Source organism: Prionailurus bengalensis, chromosome A3 (genome assembly GCF_016509475.1).
Source record: "Prionailurus bengalensis isolate Pbe53 chromosome A3, Fcat_Pben_1.1_paternal_pri, whole genome shotgun sequence".
Lineage (NCBI taxonomy): Eukaryota > Metazoa > Chordata > Mammalia > Carnivora > Felidae > Prionailurus > Prionailurus bengalensis.
The window spans coordinates 17928990-17949414 of record NC_057354.1 but is presented as its reverse complement, the minus strand read 5'-3'; the positions used below and the strand labels follow the sequence as shown (position 1 = coordinate 17949414).

General features: G+C 48.2%; 1 protein-coding gene across 14 annotated transcripts in view; it reads right to left on the bottom strand.

Moving 5' to 3' along the window:
- The window catches only part of PTPRT (protein tyrosine phosphatase receptor type T), a 1072026-nt gene that overhangs the window by 298195 nt on the left and 753406 nt on the right, over positions 1–20425 (bottom strand). For all 14 annotated transcript variants that reach the window (XM_043602349.1, XM_043602354.1, XM_043602350.1 and 11 more), the window contains exons 10-11: positions 2187–2388; positions 775–877 (exon numbers count right to left, since the gene is read on the bottom strand). In XM_043602349.1, coding sequence (XP_043458284.1) covers positions 775–877; positions 2187–2388 — 305 coding nt within the window. The remainder of the gene's footprint in view (positions 1–774; positions 878–2186; positions 2389–20425) is intronic.

Below are 20425 nucleotides of genomic sequence, written 5' to 3'. Positions count from 1 at the left end.
TCCTAAGCGGTTAAACAGTGGCTGGCCCTGAGCAACTTGCTCAACAGGTGTTTCTTGAAGGAATGGATGAATAAATGAATCATTTGGGTCCCTTGTGCCCCACCATTCCTGGTAGATAAGATACTCAATGCATGCTTGTTTAACTGAACTGAGCCAAATTGAAAGCCACTGCCCTTGTGCAGAGTGCAGTTGTTTCCAAGAGATACCCACCTTCCTGGCAACCGTGAGCCTGGGGACTTGCACTGGCTCAGCTTAGCTACTGAACTACTTGCACTGCCTTGGCCAGAAGGCAACTCCAACAACCTCTTGTGAAAGTCAGCAGTATGACCTTGCAAGTCCTCCTGAGGGACTCTAGTACCCCAAGGCCCTAACTGGACCAGCCTGGAGGTCTTGTCCCATTTACATGATTAGTTTGTTTGTAGAATTCAGCAAGTCGGTCCATGTGTCTGTTATGGCAGTCATATATGGAAAGGATATCCTTCCAGGAGATTCTGTTTCCAGGCCTCCAACCCCACTAAATAAACTGACCATAGGTGTGTTCCAGGAAGTTCTCTCCCAGCCCTCCTCATGTCCCCATCAGCATGTTCCCTCTGAACCCGTCCTAATTCCTCACTGCTGGGGGAGAGACTCTTGGCCTAGTGGCACACCCTGAACTGAGTTTGGGGCTGCTGATTCTCATTTTCCAGAAGCCTCACTTCTAGCCAGTCCTGTTCATGGGCACTGCACGGTGCAGAGAAGAAAAAGCACGAAGTCCAGGAGAAGAACCCTCCTCACCTGACAGGGGCTCCCCGTGACTGAGCAGGCTTCAGCATCACCGTGATGGTCGTGTCCGTTTCATTCAGTGGGGTGTCTGTGTCATATTCCGGCATCGATGGAGCTGGACAGAGAGAGGAGGGCACTCAGCACAGAACTCCTGCTAACTACCTCCCCTGCTGCCATTCCTAAAGACACCCAGGATGGCCAGAAGGAGGACACTGGGAAAGGGCTGGGCGAGAGTCACATGGCATCCCAGGTTTTCAGCACAGTTCTTCCAACCTGCCTGTGGGTCCCTTCAAGGTGCAGAAGACAGAGGGGAAGGATGGCAGTGATGTGGCCACTAGCCCTCAGCAATCAGAGTTCCACACCATAAACAGATGAATGCAGGAAGGGTAAGTACTTAACAAAGATGTAAAAGCAGAGTCGACCTCCTTAAACACATCTGAAATGCAAATTACAGCAGTGATGAACTAGTTCCTCTTATCTTTTCTCTCTCTCTTTTTCACGAGACCCTCCCTTCTCTTATCCCTGACTGATGGGAAGACAACGTAATCTAATCCCTTGGGAAGCTAATCTAGCCATCTGTATGATGAGCTATTAAAACCCATAGCCCTTTTAATTCAGTATTTCAATTTCTGGAATTTAATCCTGAAGTTATAATCCAAACCAAGGAATTAAACTGTATTCTGCAACATGTTTACTGAAGAGTTATTTTCTAAAAACATGCAACCACAGGGGAATGTTTAATTAAATTACGTCCATCCGCTTGACAGAACATTATCATGAAAGCAATGTACCAACATGTTAGATGCTTATGGTATAATGATAAGTGAAAACATTAAGTTGCAAAAACCACTGTGGGTGTCTATGCAAAATACGTATGCATGCACGCCAGAGGTTTTGCAAAACTTGTAAATTGTAAAATGGGATCTGAGATAATTCCGTGTTGAATGTGTCTGGCAGTGGAGGGGACCCAACTGGTGACCAGGCGGGTGAAATCTCAGACATCCATGGCATTGGAACATCCATCCATCCATCCATCCATCCATCCATCCATCCAACATTTCATGAGAACCTATGGCTGTGCCCTGTACTGCCAAAAGAATATTCTTGAAAAGAAATCATATTTTTACAAACGAATTTGTATGGGAAGAAGACGTCCTATTTAATGCAATTGTATGATAAATTATTTGGTGAATCACTTAGTGTTCCCTCTGGTCTAGTCTAATTAGTATGTTTTTTACACTTTAGGAGGTTTGTGGATTTGGTTTCTTCACGAACTACAGTGATACACGCCAGGGGATGCATCCTCTTACTTGCTCCAATACCATGAGGTGACAGCTGGCTCTGCCCTTTTTCACTCCCAGGAAAATTATGAATGGGGAAAAAACAGACCACCCTTCTTCCTTTCCCCTTTCTAAGACACATACCTGAAATTTTGGTGGCAATCCTAGTGGTGACAGGGGGCCCAAAGCCTTTTGCTGTGCTGGCCTTGATGGTGAAGGAGTAGGTGGTCCCCGGGTACAGACCCACAAAGAGGTGGTGGGTTTCATTCCGGAGCTTGAACACTTTCCCCCGCTGGCTGGAGAGGTCAGCACTCGGGTCCAGCGAGCCAACAGCCTTGTAGTTGATCTGTACAACAAGCCAGCAAACAAACAAATAAATACCTCGCACGGGAAGCTAGATGGAGCTCATCCAGGGGAATGTCAGGAGAGCAAAGGAGAAGGAGGCATGCAAGTTTGAACAGCAAGTTCTGCTGGGATCGTCCATCTTACAGATGGTCCCAGCCTCGCAAGAGCACTGTGGACATGCGCCAGAGTGCTGCTGCCCAACAGAAATAGAATGTGAGCCACACCTACGCTTTTCAATCATCTAGTGGGCACATGAAAAGAAAGTAAAAGAAGAAAGTAAAATTAATTTTCACATTTTGTTGAACCTGATATATGCAGAGTATTAGTATTTCAACCTGTAATCAACATAAACATTTAATGTGGTATTTTAGATTCTATTATGCATATTAAGTCTTAGACATCTAGTACGTAGTCTGTCCTTATGGCACACCTCCATTTGGACTAGCCAAGTTTCAAAAGCTCTGTAACCCCGTGTGGCCAGCGGCTGCCACATTGGACAGCACAGCTGTAGAGCAGTGTTTATGTGTGACGTCTGACAAGAATGGCTTGGAAGGCCACTTAAGAATGCAGCCTCCTCACCCCTTCCTCCCCATGGTGCTCTCTGCTGCTTTCTCACGCGGTATCTTGTTCCTCTTCCCTAAACCTTGGGGCATCAGGATATTTATCTCATTTAAATGTTGGAGAAATGGAGACTCAACTGAAAGTAACCTGCATTAAGTCAGCACTTTCCAAACTTTCTGTGGTGAAGGCCCAGTTTTGTGTTTCCCAATCCATTGCTGACCCATAATGATCTGCAGACCCCATCGCGTGGGACTCATCATGTGAGTCTGGTAATAGCCACACCGGTCTGCACTCTGTGTAACCAGACACGCCCACTCCTCCCACACGGGGGCTGTGGCAATGTCAAGGGACCATGAGAGCTTCTAAGTGCTCACTCTCTATTTCTGCACTTACCCTGCTGTGAGAGTAACAAAAACCATTGGCATCCCAGCACCAGCCCCCATAGATCACAATTTTGTGTGCCACATTTGCAGGTCACACAGTTGTTAAAGTGACAAACACAGGATTGTATGTTTATTTGTTTCATCTAGTTTGTCCTATTAAACATGTCTTATTAGGGGTCCCTGAGTGGCTCAGTCGGTTAAGCCTCGGACTTCGACTCAGGTCATGATCTCACGGTTTGTGAGTTCGAGCCCCGCATCAGGCTCTGGGCTGATAGCTCAGAGCCTGGAGCCTGACTTGGATTCTGTCTCCCTCTCCCTCTACCCCTCCCCTGCTTGCACACTGTCTCTCAAAAAGAAAAATAAACATTAAAAAAATGTCTTTAATTAGAGTATAACATACATAAACTATACAGTCCAACGAATTTTTATTAACCGGACACACGCGTATCACCAGCACCCGGCTGAAAGAACACTACCAGAACCAAGATGTAGCCTGCGTGCCCCCTTCCAATCCCTCCCCACCACCCTTCAGCAAGGATAACCTCTATCCTGACTTACACACAGCACAGACTAGTGTTGCCTGCTCTTGTACTTTTTATCCGTGGAAGCATACAGGGCGGCTTCTTTCGCTCCACATTGTGGTTGTGAGAGGTGTGCGGGCTGTCATGTGTAGCTCTAGGCCATGCATCCTCATGGTTGTTCAGGGTTCTACCCTTGACGCACGACTAAACCCAGGTCTGTTGGATCTAAAAGCTGTGCTCCTTACTCTAGAAGTTGCTGTCCGGCCCGGAGACAACATCGCATTAACTAAAGGATGCGTCACTCATTGATTCACTTGTTCCTTCACAAACGTGTCCTGCATACGCCTGCACCCTGGGGCCTGCACTGCACAACTGTTGCATACACAGCCAATGTGAACACAAGCTTGACCCCGTGCCCAGGTGTCTTCCTTTCTGAGCAATGTAGGTCAACGACACACACACCTTCTATCACTTTGTCTTCGGTCAAGAATGTCTTCTATGTGCCAGGAAGGCCAAACCCAGACAGAAACAGGAACACACCAACTTTACCTCAAAAATAAGCCGTTTGCGTTTTCTGGCAAGGGCGCCACGTGTTTTAGAGAAAGAGGTAACTTCTCTGTCAAGCAGTAGCAATTGACGCTACATGCCGAGAAGGAGACAGACCGGACTCCTCAGAGCAGAGCAAGCCCCAGAGGAAAAACACACTGAGCTAAAGGATTTGGGCACATTGCAAGGAAAGCCTGGGCAGGAATACCTGTCCTGCAGGTCCTCAGTGAACCTGTCCCCAGCTTTCCCTCTGGTCATCCCCACCTGCTCCGCTTCTCAGAGAGAAACAAGGCAACCATCTGCCTCTCTGTGCTTGAGGGCTGTCCTGGGGGGGGGGGGGGGGGCACTCGCCTGCGCTGGGTAATTGGCGCCCCCAGCGGCTAGAATGATGGTAGTTGATGCACACAGTCCCTGGGCTCCCCCCATGTGACACTCCTGCAGCATCCCAGGGGACTTCCTGGAGGGATTCCACTCTGACTGCCTCCAACATAGCTGGCTGGGAAACACATCTATCACTGGCTACAGTCCCTTCCTTTCCCTTCCCCACTCCCACCTCTCGGTGTCTCAGGGTCACCAAACTAAGACAGTGTGCTCAGGGAGGTATCTCAGGGGAGAAGTGAGCTGATGGCAGAGGATAACACAGAGTCAGAGCAGCAGTGAAACATTCTAGGGTCTCGGCAGACGGAACCACCTGGGCAAAGGCCCGGGGTAGGAACAGTCTTGGGAGAACTGAGGAAAACCCAGTGTGACCGGCAGTGGTGAGCCAAGCAAATGGGGAGCTGAGTCCCCAGTGTGCAGCTGGATTCAGGTTTCCTGGTGACGCAAGAACAGAGACACCCAGAGAGCTCTGACGGGTGGCAGCCAAGCCTAGGTTACCAGTGCTCACGCATCCTTTTGAAATTCTGTCCCCGTCCCCCTGCCTGGGCTGGTGGCAACCACACTGATATACAGACACTGGGAGGTAAAACTCATGCCTTATTTACTAGCCAATTCCTTTTCTGCACTCCAAATTCAATCCAAAAGCGACTCAATTTCCACCGAGCTGTCAATATAATATACCGCGCTCCCCTGCTCTCCTAACCTTTCCTGGTATTACAGGATCCTCACTTACTTGTAATGAAACACTATGAATAAATCAATGTATGTTAATATAGCGTGCCTTCAATTTTTTATGAAGGGCTTCACCAAATCTAATTCCCACTGCTTTGTCAGAAACAGTCTCTGAAAAATTTAACTTGCAAGTTTTACGAAGTTAGTGGGGGGATGGACTGGGTAAGGAAAGCCAGAAGGTGAGAAAAATGGAATGGGATGGAGCTTGTGGCCGTAAAATGTGTAATGTAATGTGAATCTTTGGAAGCGGAGGAAGCGCAAGATTTGTTAGAACGGCAAACATAAAATAAAAAGTTTGTGGGGGAAAGGGTGCTGAGCTGCCTGTCAACCTGAGTCTCTTTTGATTGCTGTCAGTGAGATTCCTGGTCAGAAGCCAGAATGAGAACTTTGTAAGGAGAATCCAGTCACATTACCCCTTAGTATCAGAAAAGCAGTGGTTCCCCATTGCTCTTGGGATTAAGAGCAAGTCCTTATGCTGTGGTTTTCATCAGCTCTCTGCATGAGCTGGCCTCCCCTCCCCTCCCTCCTGCATTCCAAGACTCTATTTCAATATCTGAAAAGAACTGCAGTCTCTTTGGCCACAGGACCCTTGTACCAACTATTCTGTCAGCTCAGAACACTTTTTCCCTTCCCATGCCTCCCTTTCACCCAATTAATGACTCCTTATCCTTACATCACACTTAAAATGATGTTTTAACAAACATGGTTACCAGAGGGGTGAGGGTGGGGGAATGGGTGAAACAGGGGAAGGGGATTATGAGTATATTTATCATGATAAGCACTGAGTAATGTATAGAACTGCTGAATAACTGGGGCATCTGGGTGGCTCAGTTGGTTAAGTATATAACTTCGGCTCAGGTCATGATCTCATGGTCCATGAGTTCAAGCCCCACATTGCACTCTATGCTGACAGCTCAGAGCCTAGAGCCTGCTTTGGATTCTGTCTCCCTCTCTCTCTGCCCCACTCCTGCTTGTATTCTGTCTCTCTTCCTCTCTGAAATAAACATTAAAAAAAAAAGAATTGCTGAATAACTACATTGTACAGCTGAACCTATAATACCATAACATATAATACTGCATGTTAACTCTACTGAAATTAGAAAATAAATAAATTAAAGGCACCCTCCCCCCACAAATGTCACTTTTCATGAGTGCCTCCTCTGACTCTCCAGTCCACCTACTTTATGTTCCCCCAAATAACATCTCCCTCCTTTGAACAACTAATTTTGCACTTAACCATGCAATTGTTTCACTCAATGTTTCACTAGCCCAAGAGTTGAAAAAGTAAAGCCAGAAAGCCAAATGGGTCTCATCATCTGTTTCGGTAAGTAAAAGTGGATCGGAGCACAGCCACACCACTCGTTTACGTATCACCTCCAGCTGCTTATCCACTACCAGGGTGGGACTTGAGTCGTTGTGGCAGAGGGCCTACGGCTCACACTCTCTAAAATATTCACTCTCTGGTGCTTTATAGAAAGAGTCTGCTGAACCCTGTAGTAGACTCTAAGCTCCAAAATGGCAAGGATCTGAGGCAAATTTTGTTCCACACTTCCTCCCCTTGCACGCATGAATGAATGATCAAACTAGCTGGGTGGCTTGAGCAATTTGCTTAACTTCCCTGAGGCTAGGGGTTCTTCAAGGGTTAAATCATAATCTTAACTTCAGTTTCCGTTTTATATTGCAGAGCGACCCCTGCTTCTTTACTCCTGGAAAGCAGCCCCTCTGCTCAGAAGTAAGGCTCCAGGGGGTCCACGAATGACTTCTCTTGCCTTTGCATCAAGGCTCTGGCTGCAGCACACCAGAGGAACAAGCAGCCTTTCTACCCTGGGCTACAGAGGATGGGGCAAGAGAGGCAGGAGGAACAGAAGCAATGATTTTCCTCAAAGAGCCCCATCAGGAAGGGCCTGTTTCTTACTCACACTGAGACGGCGCCGTGCCACGCTTCAGGCACTGGCTGAGCACGGGGTGAGTTCAGATGGCAGAGCTGACAAAATTCTCATCCTGAGAATGAGATGTTACATGAGGGTTGAGGGAAGATAGGAGATAAAGTAGGGATGAAGGAAGTGGCCAGAATGCAGAAGCGGGGGGGGGGGGGGAGGGTCAGAAGATGCAATCGGGACAAAAACACAACTTGGGGGCACTCACTCTGTGCCAGGCACTGTGAGGGGGCCTCACACAAACACCGTCTCATTTAATCCTCAAAAAGAAGATGTGGGCTCTTTATGGTCATTCCCATTTCTTAGCTGTGGAAACCGAGGCCAAGAGAGGTGTCAAGTCAAAGCTGGCGTGAGGGAAATGATGTGTGCCATCAGGTGGTATGCTACAAGGACAGATGGGAACCATGAAGCATTCTCTGCTGCCTCTACTTCACCTTGGTCTCATCTCTCAGCTCGTGTGTGTATGTGAGTGCCATGATGCGGCAAGAACTTGGATAAGTCTACTAGAATACCTCGAGATGCCCTGGGAGGACCAGAGGGCTGTTCAAAGAGCTCACTCAACAACAGATGACCCCAAGTGGAGGAAACCCCTAACAGCATCAGCTGGCAGTGGGGGTAGTATAAATTGCATCAAGACCAGCCCTCCTACAGCTTGATGCTCCAGAAGCATCCTCTATAGCTTAGCACCTTCGTGCTATGCCCATGCTGTCCTCATCTTAAGCCCCTTGGGGGAGGGGGATGTCAGCACCCTGAAGTTATGCATCCCATCTACTCCCGACTTTCCCCCAATGGCTTCCAGCCCATACCCTGGAGGTCTCAACCTAGTCGAGTCGTAACAAGGCTACCAACACGGTCAGTTCATTTTAAAAACAGTTACATTAACTTTATTTTTCTTTAAACTAAAAAAAAAAAACAATGGTTAAAATATTTTGTCCTTTTTTGGACCCACTATAAAAGTGTTACAGGCATGGTCTTAGCCATCTTGGTGACCTCCAAGGTAAACATACAAAAAGAGATCTATTCAAGGTAATCCCTTCTTGTTAGAAGTGTTAATGTTGTCTCTTGGTTTCCTGAAAATTAAAAAATAAAATGCAAACATGTTCCTTCTGCAACAGCGTGAATGCACAGATGGCTGAAATGCACATGCCAGTGACTTCTTGGCCATGGGGCCCTTGTTTTTCCTTGAGAGCGGAGGACTGTAACAACATCTTCTTTTTGAGGATTAAATGATAGTGAATGACACAAATACTGCTGCTCCCGGTGTTTCTAACACTGTTGAGCCAGCAAAAGAACGCATGGGTTTGCCACTTCGTGCACAGACAGCTACTGCTTTTGCCTCTGTTGAAACGGGGTCATTTTCTCAATCAACAAATGCTCACCGAGAACCTACTCTGTGCTAGACTCTGCTCCGGGCTCTGGAAAAAACATCGGTGAAGAAGACCCAGTTCCTGACTTTGGGGACAAGTGGAGGCATTAATGGATATTGCAGGAAACTGAGTCCTGGAGGAGCACAGATCTGGGAATGACCAGTTCTGCCATAGAGAGTGAGGACAGGCATCCAGAGAAGCTGCCACAGTGTTGGGTTGGGCCCATGTTCCTCAGCCCAGACTCCAAAGCACAGAATGCCCTGGAAACCTTTTAAACAGTATATCAATGCCTGCACCCTACCCTGAACTAAGCGAATCAAACTCTCTGGGTACAAAGGCCTTGACATTGGAACCGTTTTCAATTTCTCCAGGAGATTTGATTGGGCAGCCAGGGATGACAGTGGTAGAAATGGACCCTTCACCATAAAGGGGATTAAGCAGAAGAATTACACAATGTGGGCTGTGCCAAGGAAACGTACCCTCACATGGCATGCTTGAAGGAAGGAAACTGACCACGGGAGCACTACAGTGGTAACGGCTGCAGGCAGGGTTGTGGGTGAATGCTGGAGCTGGTGGACCACACTGAGGAGGAATAAAATGTTTGCACAGCTTCATCTCCCCCAGAGTTACTAGCTGCTGTTGTGGCTTCAGCAGCAGAAAAAATTCTTTGGCACCCCTCCCCCCCTAGGAAGGGGAGCCTAATTCCTCTCTGGTTGAGGATGGACCTAGTGACTCACTTTATTTATTTTTAAATGTTTATTTATTTTTGAGAGTGGGGAGGGACAGAGAGGGAGGGAGAGAACCCCAAACAGGCTCCTCACTGTTACTGTGGAGCCCAATGTGGGGCTCGAACCCATGAACTGTCATAACCTGAGTTGGAGTCAAGAGTCAGATGCTTAACTGAAGCAGCCACCCAGTTGCCCTCCCCCTAGTGACTCACTTTAAATAGACCTAGGATAAAAGGGGAAAAAGACTAGCTTAAAGAGGAGAGACCCAGCTGACACCACCTTAACCAAGTGATCAAGGTCAACAATACCAATGAAAAGTCATTTTGAGTTCAAGAGCCCCCTCTTATGATGTGATGAGAAGGGTGCACACCTACTGTGGGCTTTTGCCCCAGAAACTCAGCGCATCAATAAAAACAACAACCACAACAACAACCACAACAATAACAACAAAAAAGACCAGACACACCCAGAGTCAATACTGGTCAGGATTCTTAAAAACTGTCAAGGTCATCAAGACAAGAAAAGACTGAGATGCTATCACAGAGTGGAGGAGGAGGAGGAGGAAACGTGACATCTAAATGCTATATGGGAACCTAGAAGGGAAAAAAGGACACCTGTGGAAAAACTCAGGAAATCTGAGAAAAAAGTCTGCATGCTAGTCAGCAGTAAAGCACTGATGTGAATTCTCAGAGCGGATAACTGTACCATGACTACGTAAACATGAACATTCAGGGAAGTTGTGCAATATTTTTTTTCTGCACTATTTTTGCAACTTCTCTGTAAATTTAGAATTATTTCAAAATAAAATGTTTAAGCAACAACAACAAAAAGTGGCAGGCTGGGTTTTGGCACCGGTGAGGTCTTCGTGGCTGCAGAATAGAATCTACAACAGATATTCACTGAGCTCTTGCCTGGGGCCCATGCTGAGCCGTGGGGAGCCTTCGGAAGCTTACAGTCCAGTCAGGGAGATAGGCACACCCACAGGAAGGAGTGGCAAAGGCACAGGAGGATTACTGCTCTGAAGGAAGGGACGGTGCTTCTCGTGACAGAGAAGGTTTCCGGGGCCACAAAGTCTTCCCTACAGAGTGTGAAGGTGTTAACCAGGTAAAGGAGTGAGAGAAGCTGGGAGACAGAGGACAGTGGAGGAAGTGGAAGCTGCAGAGATGCTCTTGGGAGGATGGCTGCCGGCCTGTGCAGTGCTTCTGTGCAAACTAGGAAAAGGCACCTCTCCAGGCAGATGCAGGCCCTCTCCATCCCAGCCTCCCCACCGCCCCCCATACATCAGTGAGCTGAGGGTGCCTCAGTGACAAGAAAAAGATATACCTTCCTTAATGCCTAATCATAGTCCTACGGGCAAATACAGCCCAGTGCTTTGCGGTGCTTAGTGGATTTCACCCTCTTGGTGGTGTGCATTGTGCAGTACATGAACTATGCAACAGAACGTGACAGTCCTGCTTTGAGATTGGTCATGGAAAGCTTTTTGGGAATACTTAAGTGCTTCAATTTTACCTTGAGGGTAATAGAGAGCCATTAAAGGAGATGGTAGGCTATTAAGAGAGATACAAGGTCATACCCTAGCGTAAGAACAGTGCTACTGAAATTGTGGTCCATAGGCAAGATAAGATCAGCATCACCTAGGAGTTTGTTAGAGATGCAGATTCATGGGCCTATCCCAGACCTACTGATCAGAATGTCTGGCTGGTGAAGATCCCCACAAATGTGCGAGTAAGGAGGAGCCAACACTGGCACCAGGCCTGAAGGTGATGAGACTTCTAAGGCTGAACACCAATGGGAAGATCTGTGAATGTCCCCTGGCCTGGTCCTTCCGAGGCTGCCGACATTCAGGAACGGGAAGAGTGGGGAAGGGAAGACCACTGGATTTCTGCCTCGCAGAAACCTATGCTGAAACCCCAAACCACCACTTACTGAGAGTTGAGTGCCTAGGATCTATTTTGTAACCTCACCTGCCAAAGCGCTCTGCTAACACTTGCCAGGGCTTGCCAGCCTTCTGTGGTTCCCAGGGTCAGAGGCCCAGGCTGTGGGTTTGGTCTGCTGTGCCAGCACCTGCCTGGGCTGCGCTCCTTCCCTGGAGCTGCCAGCACAAGGCACGGTGCCTACAATGGCCGGGTCGGTCAGTCCTGCGGCCGCCCTGCAGGGAGCTCGTTCCAGACGTGTGTGCACACCCTCGGTTGCCAAGGATCAAAGAGGTGTTGTAGAAGGAAGCTGGCTTGTTTGCCCAACATGGCTTTTGCTGATTTCCAATCAATATCCCGTTCACTGACTTTGGCTGGTTTCCTGGTGGCTCTGGGATCAAACACTAGGAGAAAGCAAGCTCAGAATCCAGTTGGCCCAGGGTCATTAATATTCACCACCCAGCAACCCAACCTGCAAAGTTTGGTCAGCAGGTGGTAATAACAGGAACTAACATTTATTGAGTGCTTACCTTGGGCACCTCACTCCCTTCCTTAAATCAACACCTTGCCCTTCAGCTCCTGGACAGACTGTTGGTGAGTATGTTCCTGTCAATACATGCCCCCCACCCCGCAGCCCCTCTAATCCTTATCCCTGGGCTACTCTCAGTGTCTGCCTCTCCCCTCCTCAGGGTCCTCACAAGGGAGGGATATTCTGATCATTTCACTCTGTCAAACTGCTCTGAATTTCAAAGACACAGTCAGATTCCCATAACAGAGCCACCAGAAACTCTGATGGCTCTAAAATCTTTCTTCCTAAACTGTCATAATGCAGCTTAATAATAGGAAGCTTGAACTTGCTTTCAGCTTTTAATCTCATGCTGGGGTGCCCTGGGTGCTATGATTTTGTCATTTTCACAGAAACCTTCTTGCTTAATGAGTCTGTCTAGTGATATTCCCAGTTGCTTCTAGTCTGCATTGCAATACTTCTTGAGTTTCTAAATGTAAGCCGCTTGCCTTCCAACTTCACACTCAGCTGATTTCCGTTCTGCTGAGTTTAACCTGGTTAAGTTGCTAAATTGCGTGACCAATTCCTCTCCAGTTGGCTTTGGGCGCAGAGATGTGAGAGAAGTTGAATAATCCCTTGACCCTGCTCCCTGGAAGCTTACAGTGCCACCCACAGGCCTTGCTGGCAGAGACAGCCTGGGGGGGGGGTGGGGGGAATCCTTCACGGAGGACAAGGTCTGGTTTCTATTCGTTTACTGCTGTGATGGCCAGCACCCAGCTTGGCGCAGGACAGGAGTCAATGAGGTTTACTGAATAAATGAGGATTAAGGATGGAAATGTAACAAACACAGAATGTGGTACAGTTGAGTTTGAACTGAAGTCATTGTGATGCCAAAGTCCAGCATTTTTCACTCTGCCCTGCACCTCGAGTCTTGGGCCCTCTGCGCACGTCCATGTGTGACCAGTTGCCAGAGGGGGGAAATGCCTGTGCAACGGTGAGACCACAAGGCTTTGTGGTGGGTCTGTGTGGGCCTGCCACCCCATGGAGGGGCTTGGTGAACATCCCTGGCAGCTGGGTCCATACCTGTCTGGTACATAGTTGGCCCTCGATTAAATTACATGTTTGGTAATTAAGAGGCCCAAGTTGGTGAAGCTCTTGCCCTCTTGGGGCTGAGTTGCCAAACCTGTATAAGTAGAAAGATCCTTCAGTGCTTTCCCATGTTTTGGTGGATTTTTAAAAATGGCCAGCATGCTTTGACACTCATCCCCTCAAGACATGGGGCTTATGTCCTGCTTCTTGAGTCTGGGACCACTTGTGAATGATTTCACAAATAGGATGCAGGGGAAAGGATGCTGTGTGACTCCAGAGGCTGGGTCATAAAGGCAATGAATGCAGCTTCTGACCTGTCCGCAGGAGGACACTTGGGTCTATAGCATCTATGCTGCCGTATCAGAGGTGGCCAAGCAGTGAGGACGTGTGGGGCACAGAAAGGGGCCGTGTGTAGATGTTGAATCCAGGCTATCTCGGCACCAGACTGGTAGGTGAGCAAGCCTTCAGTGGATTCCACTTCTCTGTCTAGTCACCCCTTGTCATTTGAGTCTTGGTCGAGTCCCTAGACATCATGGGGCTGAGATAAGCCATCTCTGCCATGCCCTTTTGAATTCCTGACCCCCAGAATCTGTGAGCAGAATAAAGGTGTTGCTCTCCGCCACTAAATTCTGGCATGGTTTGTTATAGCCAATAGTAGCTAGGACACCATGTGTCCATCAGACTTGAGAGTTTCTTGGGAGCATGGGTAACATTTTATTCACTTTTATATCCCGAAAAAGGAAACACAATAAATGCATGCTACTTTCCTAACCACGTGATCAAAGTTAGCAACTCCAGTAATGAGAAATATGGACATTGGATGCCTCCTGATAAGATGGCATAGACAAAGGCATACCCCTTGTGTGGTATTTTCGCCCAAAATGTGCACAACACATTGATTGGCTAATCTGGAATTGTGGGAACCACAGGTCAGAAGGCTCAACCCTCTGCCTCCCAGAGGGTTGTAGAAATTTGTAGAAATTTCTTGTAGAAATTCATTACAATAATAATGATAGGAGTTAATATTTATTGCCACTCAACATCTGCCAGGAGCCATGCCAACCACTTTCCACACATTACTCACTTAAATCATCACAAGTTTAGGAGGGCCAGTGCCATTATGAGCCCCATTTTACAGATGAGGAAATTGAGGCTTAAGGAGAAGAAGTCGCTTTCCAGGGTTCTCAAAGCTAGTGAGAGGCACAGCAGGCTTGGAACCCAGGCAGTGTGGGTCTAGACTCCAGCTGCTTCGCCTCAGGGCTCTGCTGTCCTCATGAAGACGGGCCCGTCTTGTTTCCAGACGCTGGGACACCAGAAACTCTACTGTGGGAACCAGTTTGTGGAAGGTTTAGCTGAAGTGAGAGGGCATGGCTGGAATGTGGAGGTATGGGGAGAGGTCAGGTTAGAGAGCTGGGGATTATGGAAACCAAAGTCCAGGAGGACTGGGGTGGAATAAATTTGGAGAATGGGGGGGGGGGGAGCAGGGTGATAGGGGACCTGCCGCCAGACTGCAATTCCAGAGCGCCCCAGAGGGTCTCTCCTTCCCATCTGGAGCTTCCTGCCTCCCCCTTAGAAGGCTGAGGCAGGGGTAGATTCCAGAGGGCTTTCTGAGGACAGCTTCACTGATCACATAATAACACATTCTGGGGCAGCAGGGAGCTGAAGGCTCAAGTTTCACGCTACTGCATTTTCCTCTCATTCGGCATCTTCCTCATGAAACTAAAATAGAATTGATTTTATGACCCCCTCCCCCTCAAGTTAGGCATTAGGAAAGGAATACAAGGGTGGGCATATTGGAGACCTGAACATCAATCCACTCCAAGAGAGCACGTATGTAAAATGTTTTATGAGTCCCTATTGGCAGGGGAAGGTTTTGTGAAAGCCTTTTTGGTTCTGTCTCCTCCTGCTCACAAGAAATGGAAGCTTTTGTTTTTTGGTTCTCCCTTCTTGGGTAAAATGGTCATTTATTCTAAGCCTTTCTTTGCTGGTCTTGGGTTGGAAGTTTTCCCTTCTTCTAATCTTGCCCATGTGTTTTTTTCCCAGAAGCAGACGCACAGCAGGAAGCACTGCTATTTAGGGAGGTGTCATTTCTGGTGAAACAGGTCATCAGGGAGCCCACACCCTCCTACCTGTGGTGACCCCAGGCCCTCAGCTGGATCCACAGTGGAACCTCACAGCTGGAGGGAACTTTTTCATTTTCAAAGCACTCAGGAGAAACCAAGGCTCAGACCGGCTAAGGGGAATGCCTAAAGTCACACAGTAGGCGGATCTTCTCTGAGGAGCCAGCTGTGGGATAACAAGACAGCCCGGGAGGGAGTCAGAAAACTCAGGTACAAATCCTGGCAGAAAGTTGTCTGCAGCAGCACTAGAAACAGGATGTGAGGGGCGTCTGGGTGGCTCAGTCGGTTGAGCGACCGACTTCGGCTCAGGTCATGGTCCCACGGTTCGTGAGTTCGAGCCCCGCGTTGGGCTCTGTGCTGACAGCTCAGAGCCCGGAGCCTGCCTCACATTCTGTGTCTCCCCGTCTCTTGGCCCCTCCCCTGCTCATGCTCTGTCTCTCTCGGTCTCAGAAATAAATATAAAAAAATTAAAAAAATTAAAAAAATTAAAAAAATTTTTTAAAATTAAAAAAAAAGAAACAGAATGTGAGCCACATTTGTAATTTTAGGTTTTCTAGGAGCCACGTGAAAAGTAAAAGAAACTGATGGAATTAATTTTTAATGATCACCCACGATATTCACAATGTTATTGTTTTACCATATAATCCTCACAAAATGATCAATGAGGTATTTTACATCCTGGTTTTCCTCCTAAGTGTTTGAAATCTGGTACGTGTAATTTGACACTTCGCACAGCATCTTCATCCGGACTAGCCACATTTCAGGTGATCGACAGTCACACAGAACTAGTGGCTAGACAGTGCTGGTCTAGACCAGGGTTTCTCAACCCTTGTTCCCTTGCCATGATCACCTCCTAAGAAGCCCATTTAGTCATTTCCCCCCTCAATCTCCCTCATGAAGTTTTAACTCTACAGGTACGCTGGATAGCTGTATATGGACTCTTTATGTATCTGTATGGCTGCTTGTGTACTGTATGCTTTATTATGCATCTGAATACAAGAGGAAGGTTTTTGAGCATCCTGGTCCCTGCAAGAGCCAATTTTCATCTCTTGTGGGTGGTAACACTGTGTTAAGAACATACGGTCTAGAACAAGCAGTGGCAGCCTCGAGCTTTCTTATCTGTAAAACAAGGACTCGTGAGTGGACAGAACAGTTTTTTGGAGAAGCATCTGGCAGTGCCGAGCACGGCACCGATGTTACAACCCGGTGGGGCTGGTGTTTCCAGCATGTGGTTCCCTCCCACACCGCTGGTGGTGCCAGGAGTTAAGACTGCCTCCCCCATCTGCAGGCTACTCCTGGGCCATGTGCTAACTGCCCATGTCCTCACTCGGCCATCACAGGGAGGGACCAGGGCCGCTGTCCTTCAGCCTGGCCGCAGCTCAGCAAAGAACACCAAAACCTTGTACATCACTGCTTCAATGCCTTCTCTCTCCTGTTGGACACTGATTTGATGCCAGATGGCTAGGAGGCACCCCTGAGGGGCAACCCAGGTCTCCTGATACCGGACCAAGCTTTTCTTCTTCCCCCAAGTGCCCACTGGCAGAGGGGTGGCCCCAGGCTTATTATCTCTGCAGGGACACATGACATGTATTCCATCCAACACCTTCTCCCCCCACAGAATATCAGAATTCAGAGGGTGCAAACTGTGGGCTAACATGGTTTCTCCCTAAAAAGCCCATGCCCTCTAGAGATGAAGATATAGATGTGATGCCCTAGCTCCTCGTTGATTCTAGCACCTTCTTCCCTTCCCATCCCAATCCTTCATGGAGGCCAGTGACATCCATCTCTGCACCTGTGGTCCCCAAGGAGTTCTAACTTATCATCAACAACTCTGCCGACTCTATTCAGTTCCTCCTTCTGTCCCACCTAAGTGAGACACCCTCAGAGGCGATGCCGGGGATCATTGGGGAATCACGCAGAATACCTCTGGAGACAGGGACCTCGGTTCCTCCTGCTCTGTGGCTCTGCCTGTGGACAGCGCTGTGAGAACGTGGGTGCTGGGGTCAGACAAGGCTGGCTGGCTTCCATGCACAGCACTTCCAACGACTCTACATGGCACATGTGAGCGGGCTTGCTGCAAAGGCAATGACGGAGTCCTGAGCTGGGGAAGGCAGAGTAAAACCCATGCAGTGAACAGTCTGACTGCCTGGTCTTCCAGAGCCATGCCTCATTAGGCACCCACTGTAGGGGGAAGCCACGCTGTAGACTGGAAAGGAAATTGGCTTTGGGATTTTGCCTTTTTTTTTTTTTCCTTTTGCCTCATAGTAAAGTATACTTCTTGGATTCTTGTGCTTCTTTTTAGATATAAACCTTCACCTACCTTTTACTTGAGAAGGGGTTCAAAAGATACTGAATCTTATCAGTTTGGAGTCTCATCAGTAAAGATTCAAAGAGAACACAAGGCTGAACTTTGACTTCTGAAAGACTTAAATTAACAGTGTGCATGTGATCTTGGGGGCCTGGGGTTGGTTTGTGGCCATGATGCTTAGCAGCTGGGGGATCTTCAGGCAGACTCTTTCATCATTAAGAGAAAAGGCTTGCTGTGAGGCTAAAATGTGTCCATATGTGTATGAACCCTGGGAAATGCCTAGGGCTTGGTAGGATACCAAGCAGGTCAGTCAGACCTCAGTTTGCAACATTAGAGGGTCTTTGAGGGGATTTGGGGTAAACCACAGATTTGTTCAACTTGAGTGAGCAATTATTTACACAGCTAATACAAACTAGTCAGTATTTTAGGCACTAGAGATATGCCAGTGAAGAGAGTGATAAAACCCCTGCCCTCTTGGAGCTCACCTTCCACTAGCCAGGGCAGGAGGGGAGGGGAGAGAGGTATACAGGACATAATGTGTCTGTTATTTAGTACGTTAGCGGATGGTAAGTGCCATAGAAAAGAAAGAAAAAGAACTCAGGAGAACAGAGCAAGAGGCACAGGAGTGCTGGGGAAGACCCATGCAGGCTACACGAGGAACTGGGTTGTGCAGGCTGAATCGAGAAGGTGAGGTGAGTGAGGACTTCAGGAAGGGGAGTCAGCTAAGTGGGTATCTGAGAGAAGAGCATGATCCCTGAACTGGGATCATGTCTGGTTGACTGGATAAACAGCAAGAAAGCTTGTGTGGCAAGGGGCCAGTGAACAAAGGAGGGGAGATGGGGTGAGAGGGGTGAATGGGGTCCCTGTAAGGTTTAGGCTTCTGCTCTGGATGGAATGGGGGCCCCTGAAAGTCATGAGTAGCATCAGACTGAGAATCAGCCCCTGAGACAGACCTGGTGTCTGGACTGACTGGAAGGACTGAAACCCTTTGACCTAAAAGGTGATTAATGACTGCTTCAACTCAGGCCAGGGATGTAGAGGCCCATGAGCTCCTGGAACTCCAACGAGGCCCTGGGACCTGGGTAACTGGGAGGACAGACTGGTACACTGGGCCACTTCCATGCCCTCCAAGCAGACCAGCTTTTGGATCTTGTGTCCCTGCCAGCTGCCCTGTGCAACAACATCCCCCCCGTTTCCTTTGAGGGTCCCTGCTGGGTGAGTCAGGGGTGAACGAGGAACATGGTCTAGACCCCCGGCAGGAGAAGTGAACATAAATCAGGATGTTGAGGAGATGTCTAGGAAGATGACCACCCAGCATGGCCTCCCCAAGCTGGACCTCAAGGGGAGCAGCTGATTTGAGGAGGTCAAAGGCTATTATTTTATTGATTGATTGAGAGAGAGACCAACCATATGCAAACAAGAGGTAGAGAGAGAGGGACAGAGAGAATCCCCAGCAGGCCTTGCACTGCCAGGGTGCAGCCCAATGTGGGGGGTCAAACCCACAAACCATGAAGTCATGACCTGATTCAAAGTCAGATGTTTATCTGGCTGAGCCACCGGCTGTGCCCCATTCAAAGGCTATTAACAGCAGGGCTCTCTGAAGTGGGAGACCCCGGAGCTTTGGCTGGTGTGGCTTTTAGTGTTAGCCTCCCATGAAGCCTGTGACCTTGAAACTCACTGCTCTTTAAGTAGAGAAATTAGGGCTGGGGCCTCAGCAGAGCCTCAGATTCAAGGAATACTGATGGGCTAGTATGTAAAGTACACAATGTCTTTCTGGGGTCCACTCCTGGGATTCCAGCCTCCTATCAAGACACAGGACTCACAAATTCCTCAAATGCAAAGAAGGCAACATGTACAAGGTACGCATCTGGAAGGCACTGGGTGCTTCATGTGGGAGGTGGAGTCATTCCATTGATTCGGATGAAAGCTTCTTCATTGAAAAATATCAAAATTTGCATGAAAGACGTTTGCTAAAGTAATAGCAATTGAAATGTTCTTTGAACTGCTCTGAATATAAATATAGAAATACTCCCATGGAGACCTGTCTGGACTGGCTTCTCATCTTACCGCTATATTACTGGGTTCATTGTCAGCCTTGGATATGGTGATGGAGTGGCCACACACTGCCTTGGGCTGCCTAACCTGCTGTAGGGTTGGGGGCAGTCCTCCATCAGTTACTGCCTCTCTGGGTCTGGTTCTTTCCCTCATTGACAAACCTAGGGCCCAGATTTTGCCTCCAAAGAGAGAATTCAGGAGCTATAAGAGTATTCCAACAACAAATGGGACTTTCACAGGAGGGGGTGTGCTATCTGTCTTCAAATCTGGGTATCCCTGAAGAGGTTTAATTGTATCTCCTACCCTTTCCATCCTGAATCTGTGTGTTGAAAACTACCTTCCCTATTCCCTGAACCACAATTGCCATTTCTTTCTTTTTAAATATTTTTTAAGCTTATTTATTGAAAATAAAGCTTATCTTAAGCTTATTTTGAAAGACACACAAACACACACACACAAACACACACGAGAGAGAGAGAGAGAGAGAGAGAGAGAGAGAGAGAGAGAAAGAAAGCGCAAGCAGCAGAGGGGCAGAGAGAGAGAGGGAGAGAGAGAATCCCAAGCAGCTCTGCACTGTCTGCACAGAGCCTGAGCCTGATGCAGGGCTCTATCTCATGAACCAAAAGATTATGACCTGAGCCAAAACCAAGAGTTGTACGCTTAACCGACTGAGCCACCCAGGCGCCCCCATAGTTGCCTTTTCTGAGTCAATTGAGTCCACGGTGTCATGGACACACTTGCCTACTTGTCTTCAATTGCTCTGAGGACAGAGACCGCGCTCAGCCCAAAGGGCAGCTCAAAGGCCCAGCATTAGTGGAGGCCAGAGTTATCCCACTGCAGGCTGAAGATGAACGTTCTTTGAAGCAGGTGGCACAGAAATCAACAACCAGGCCAA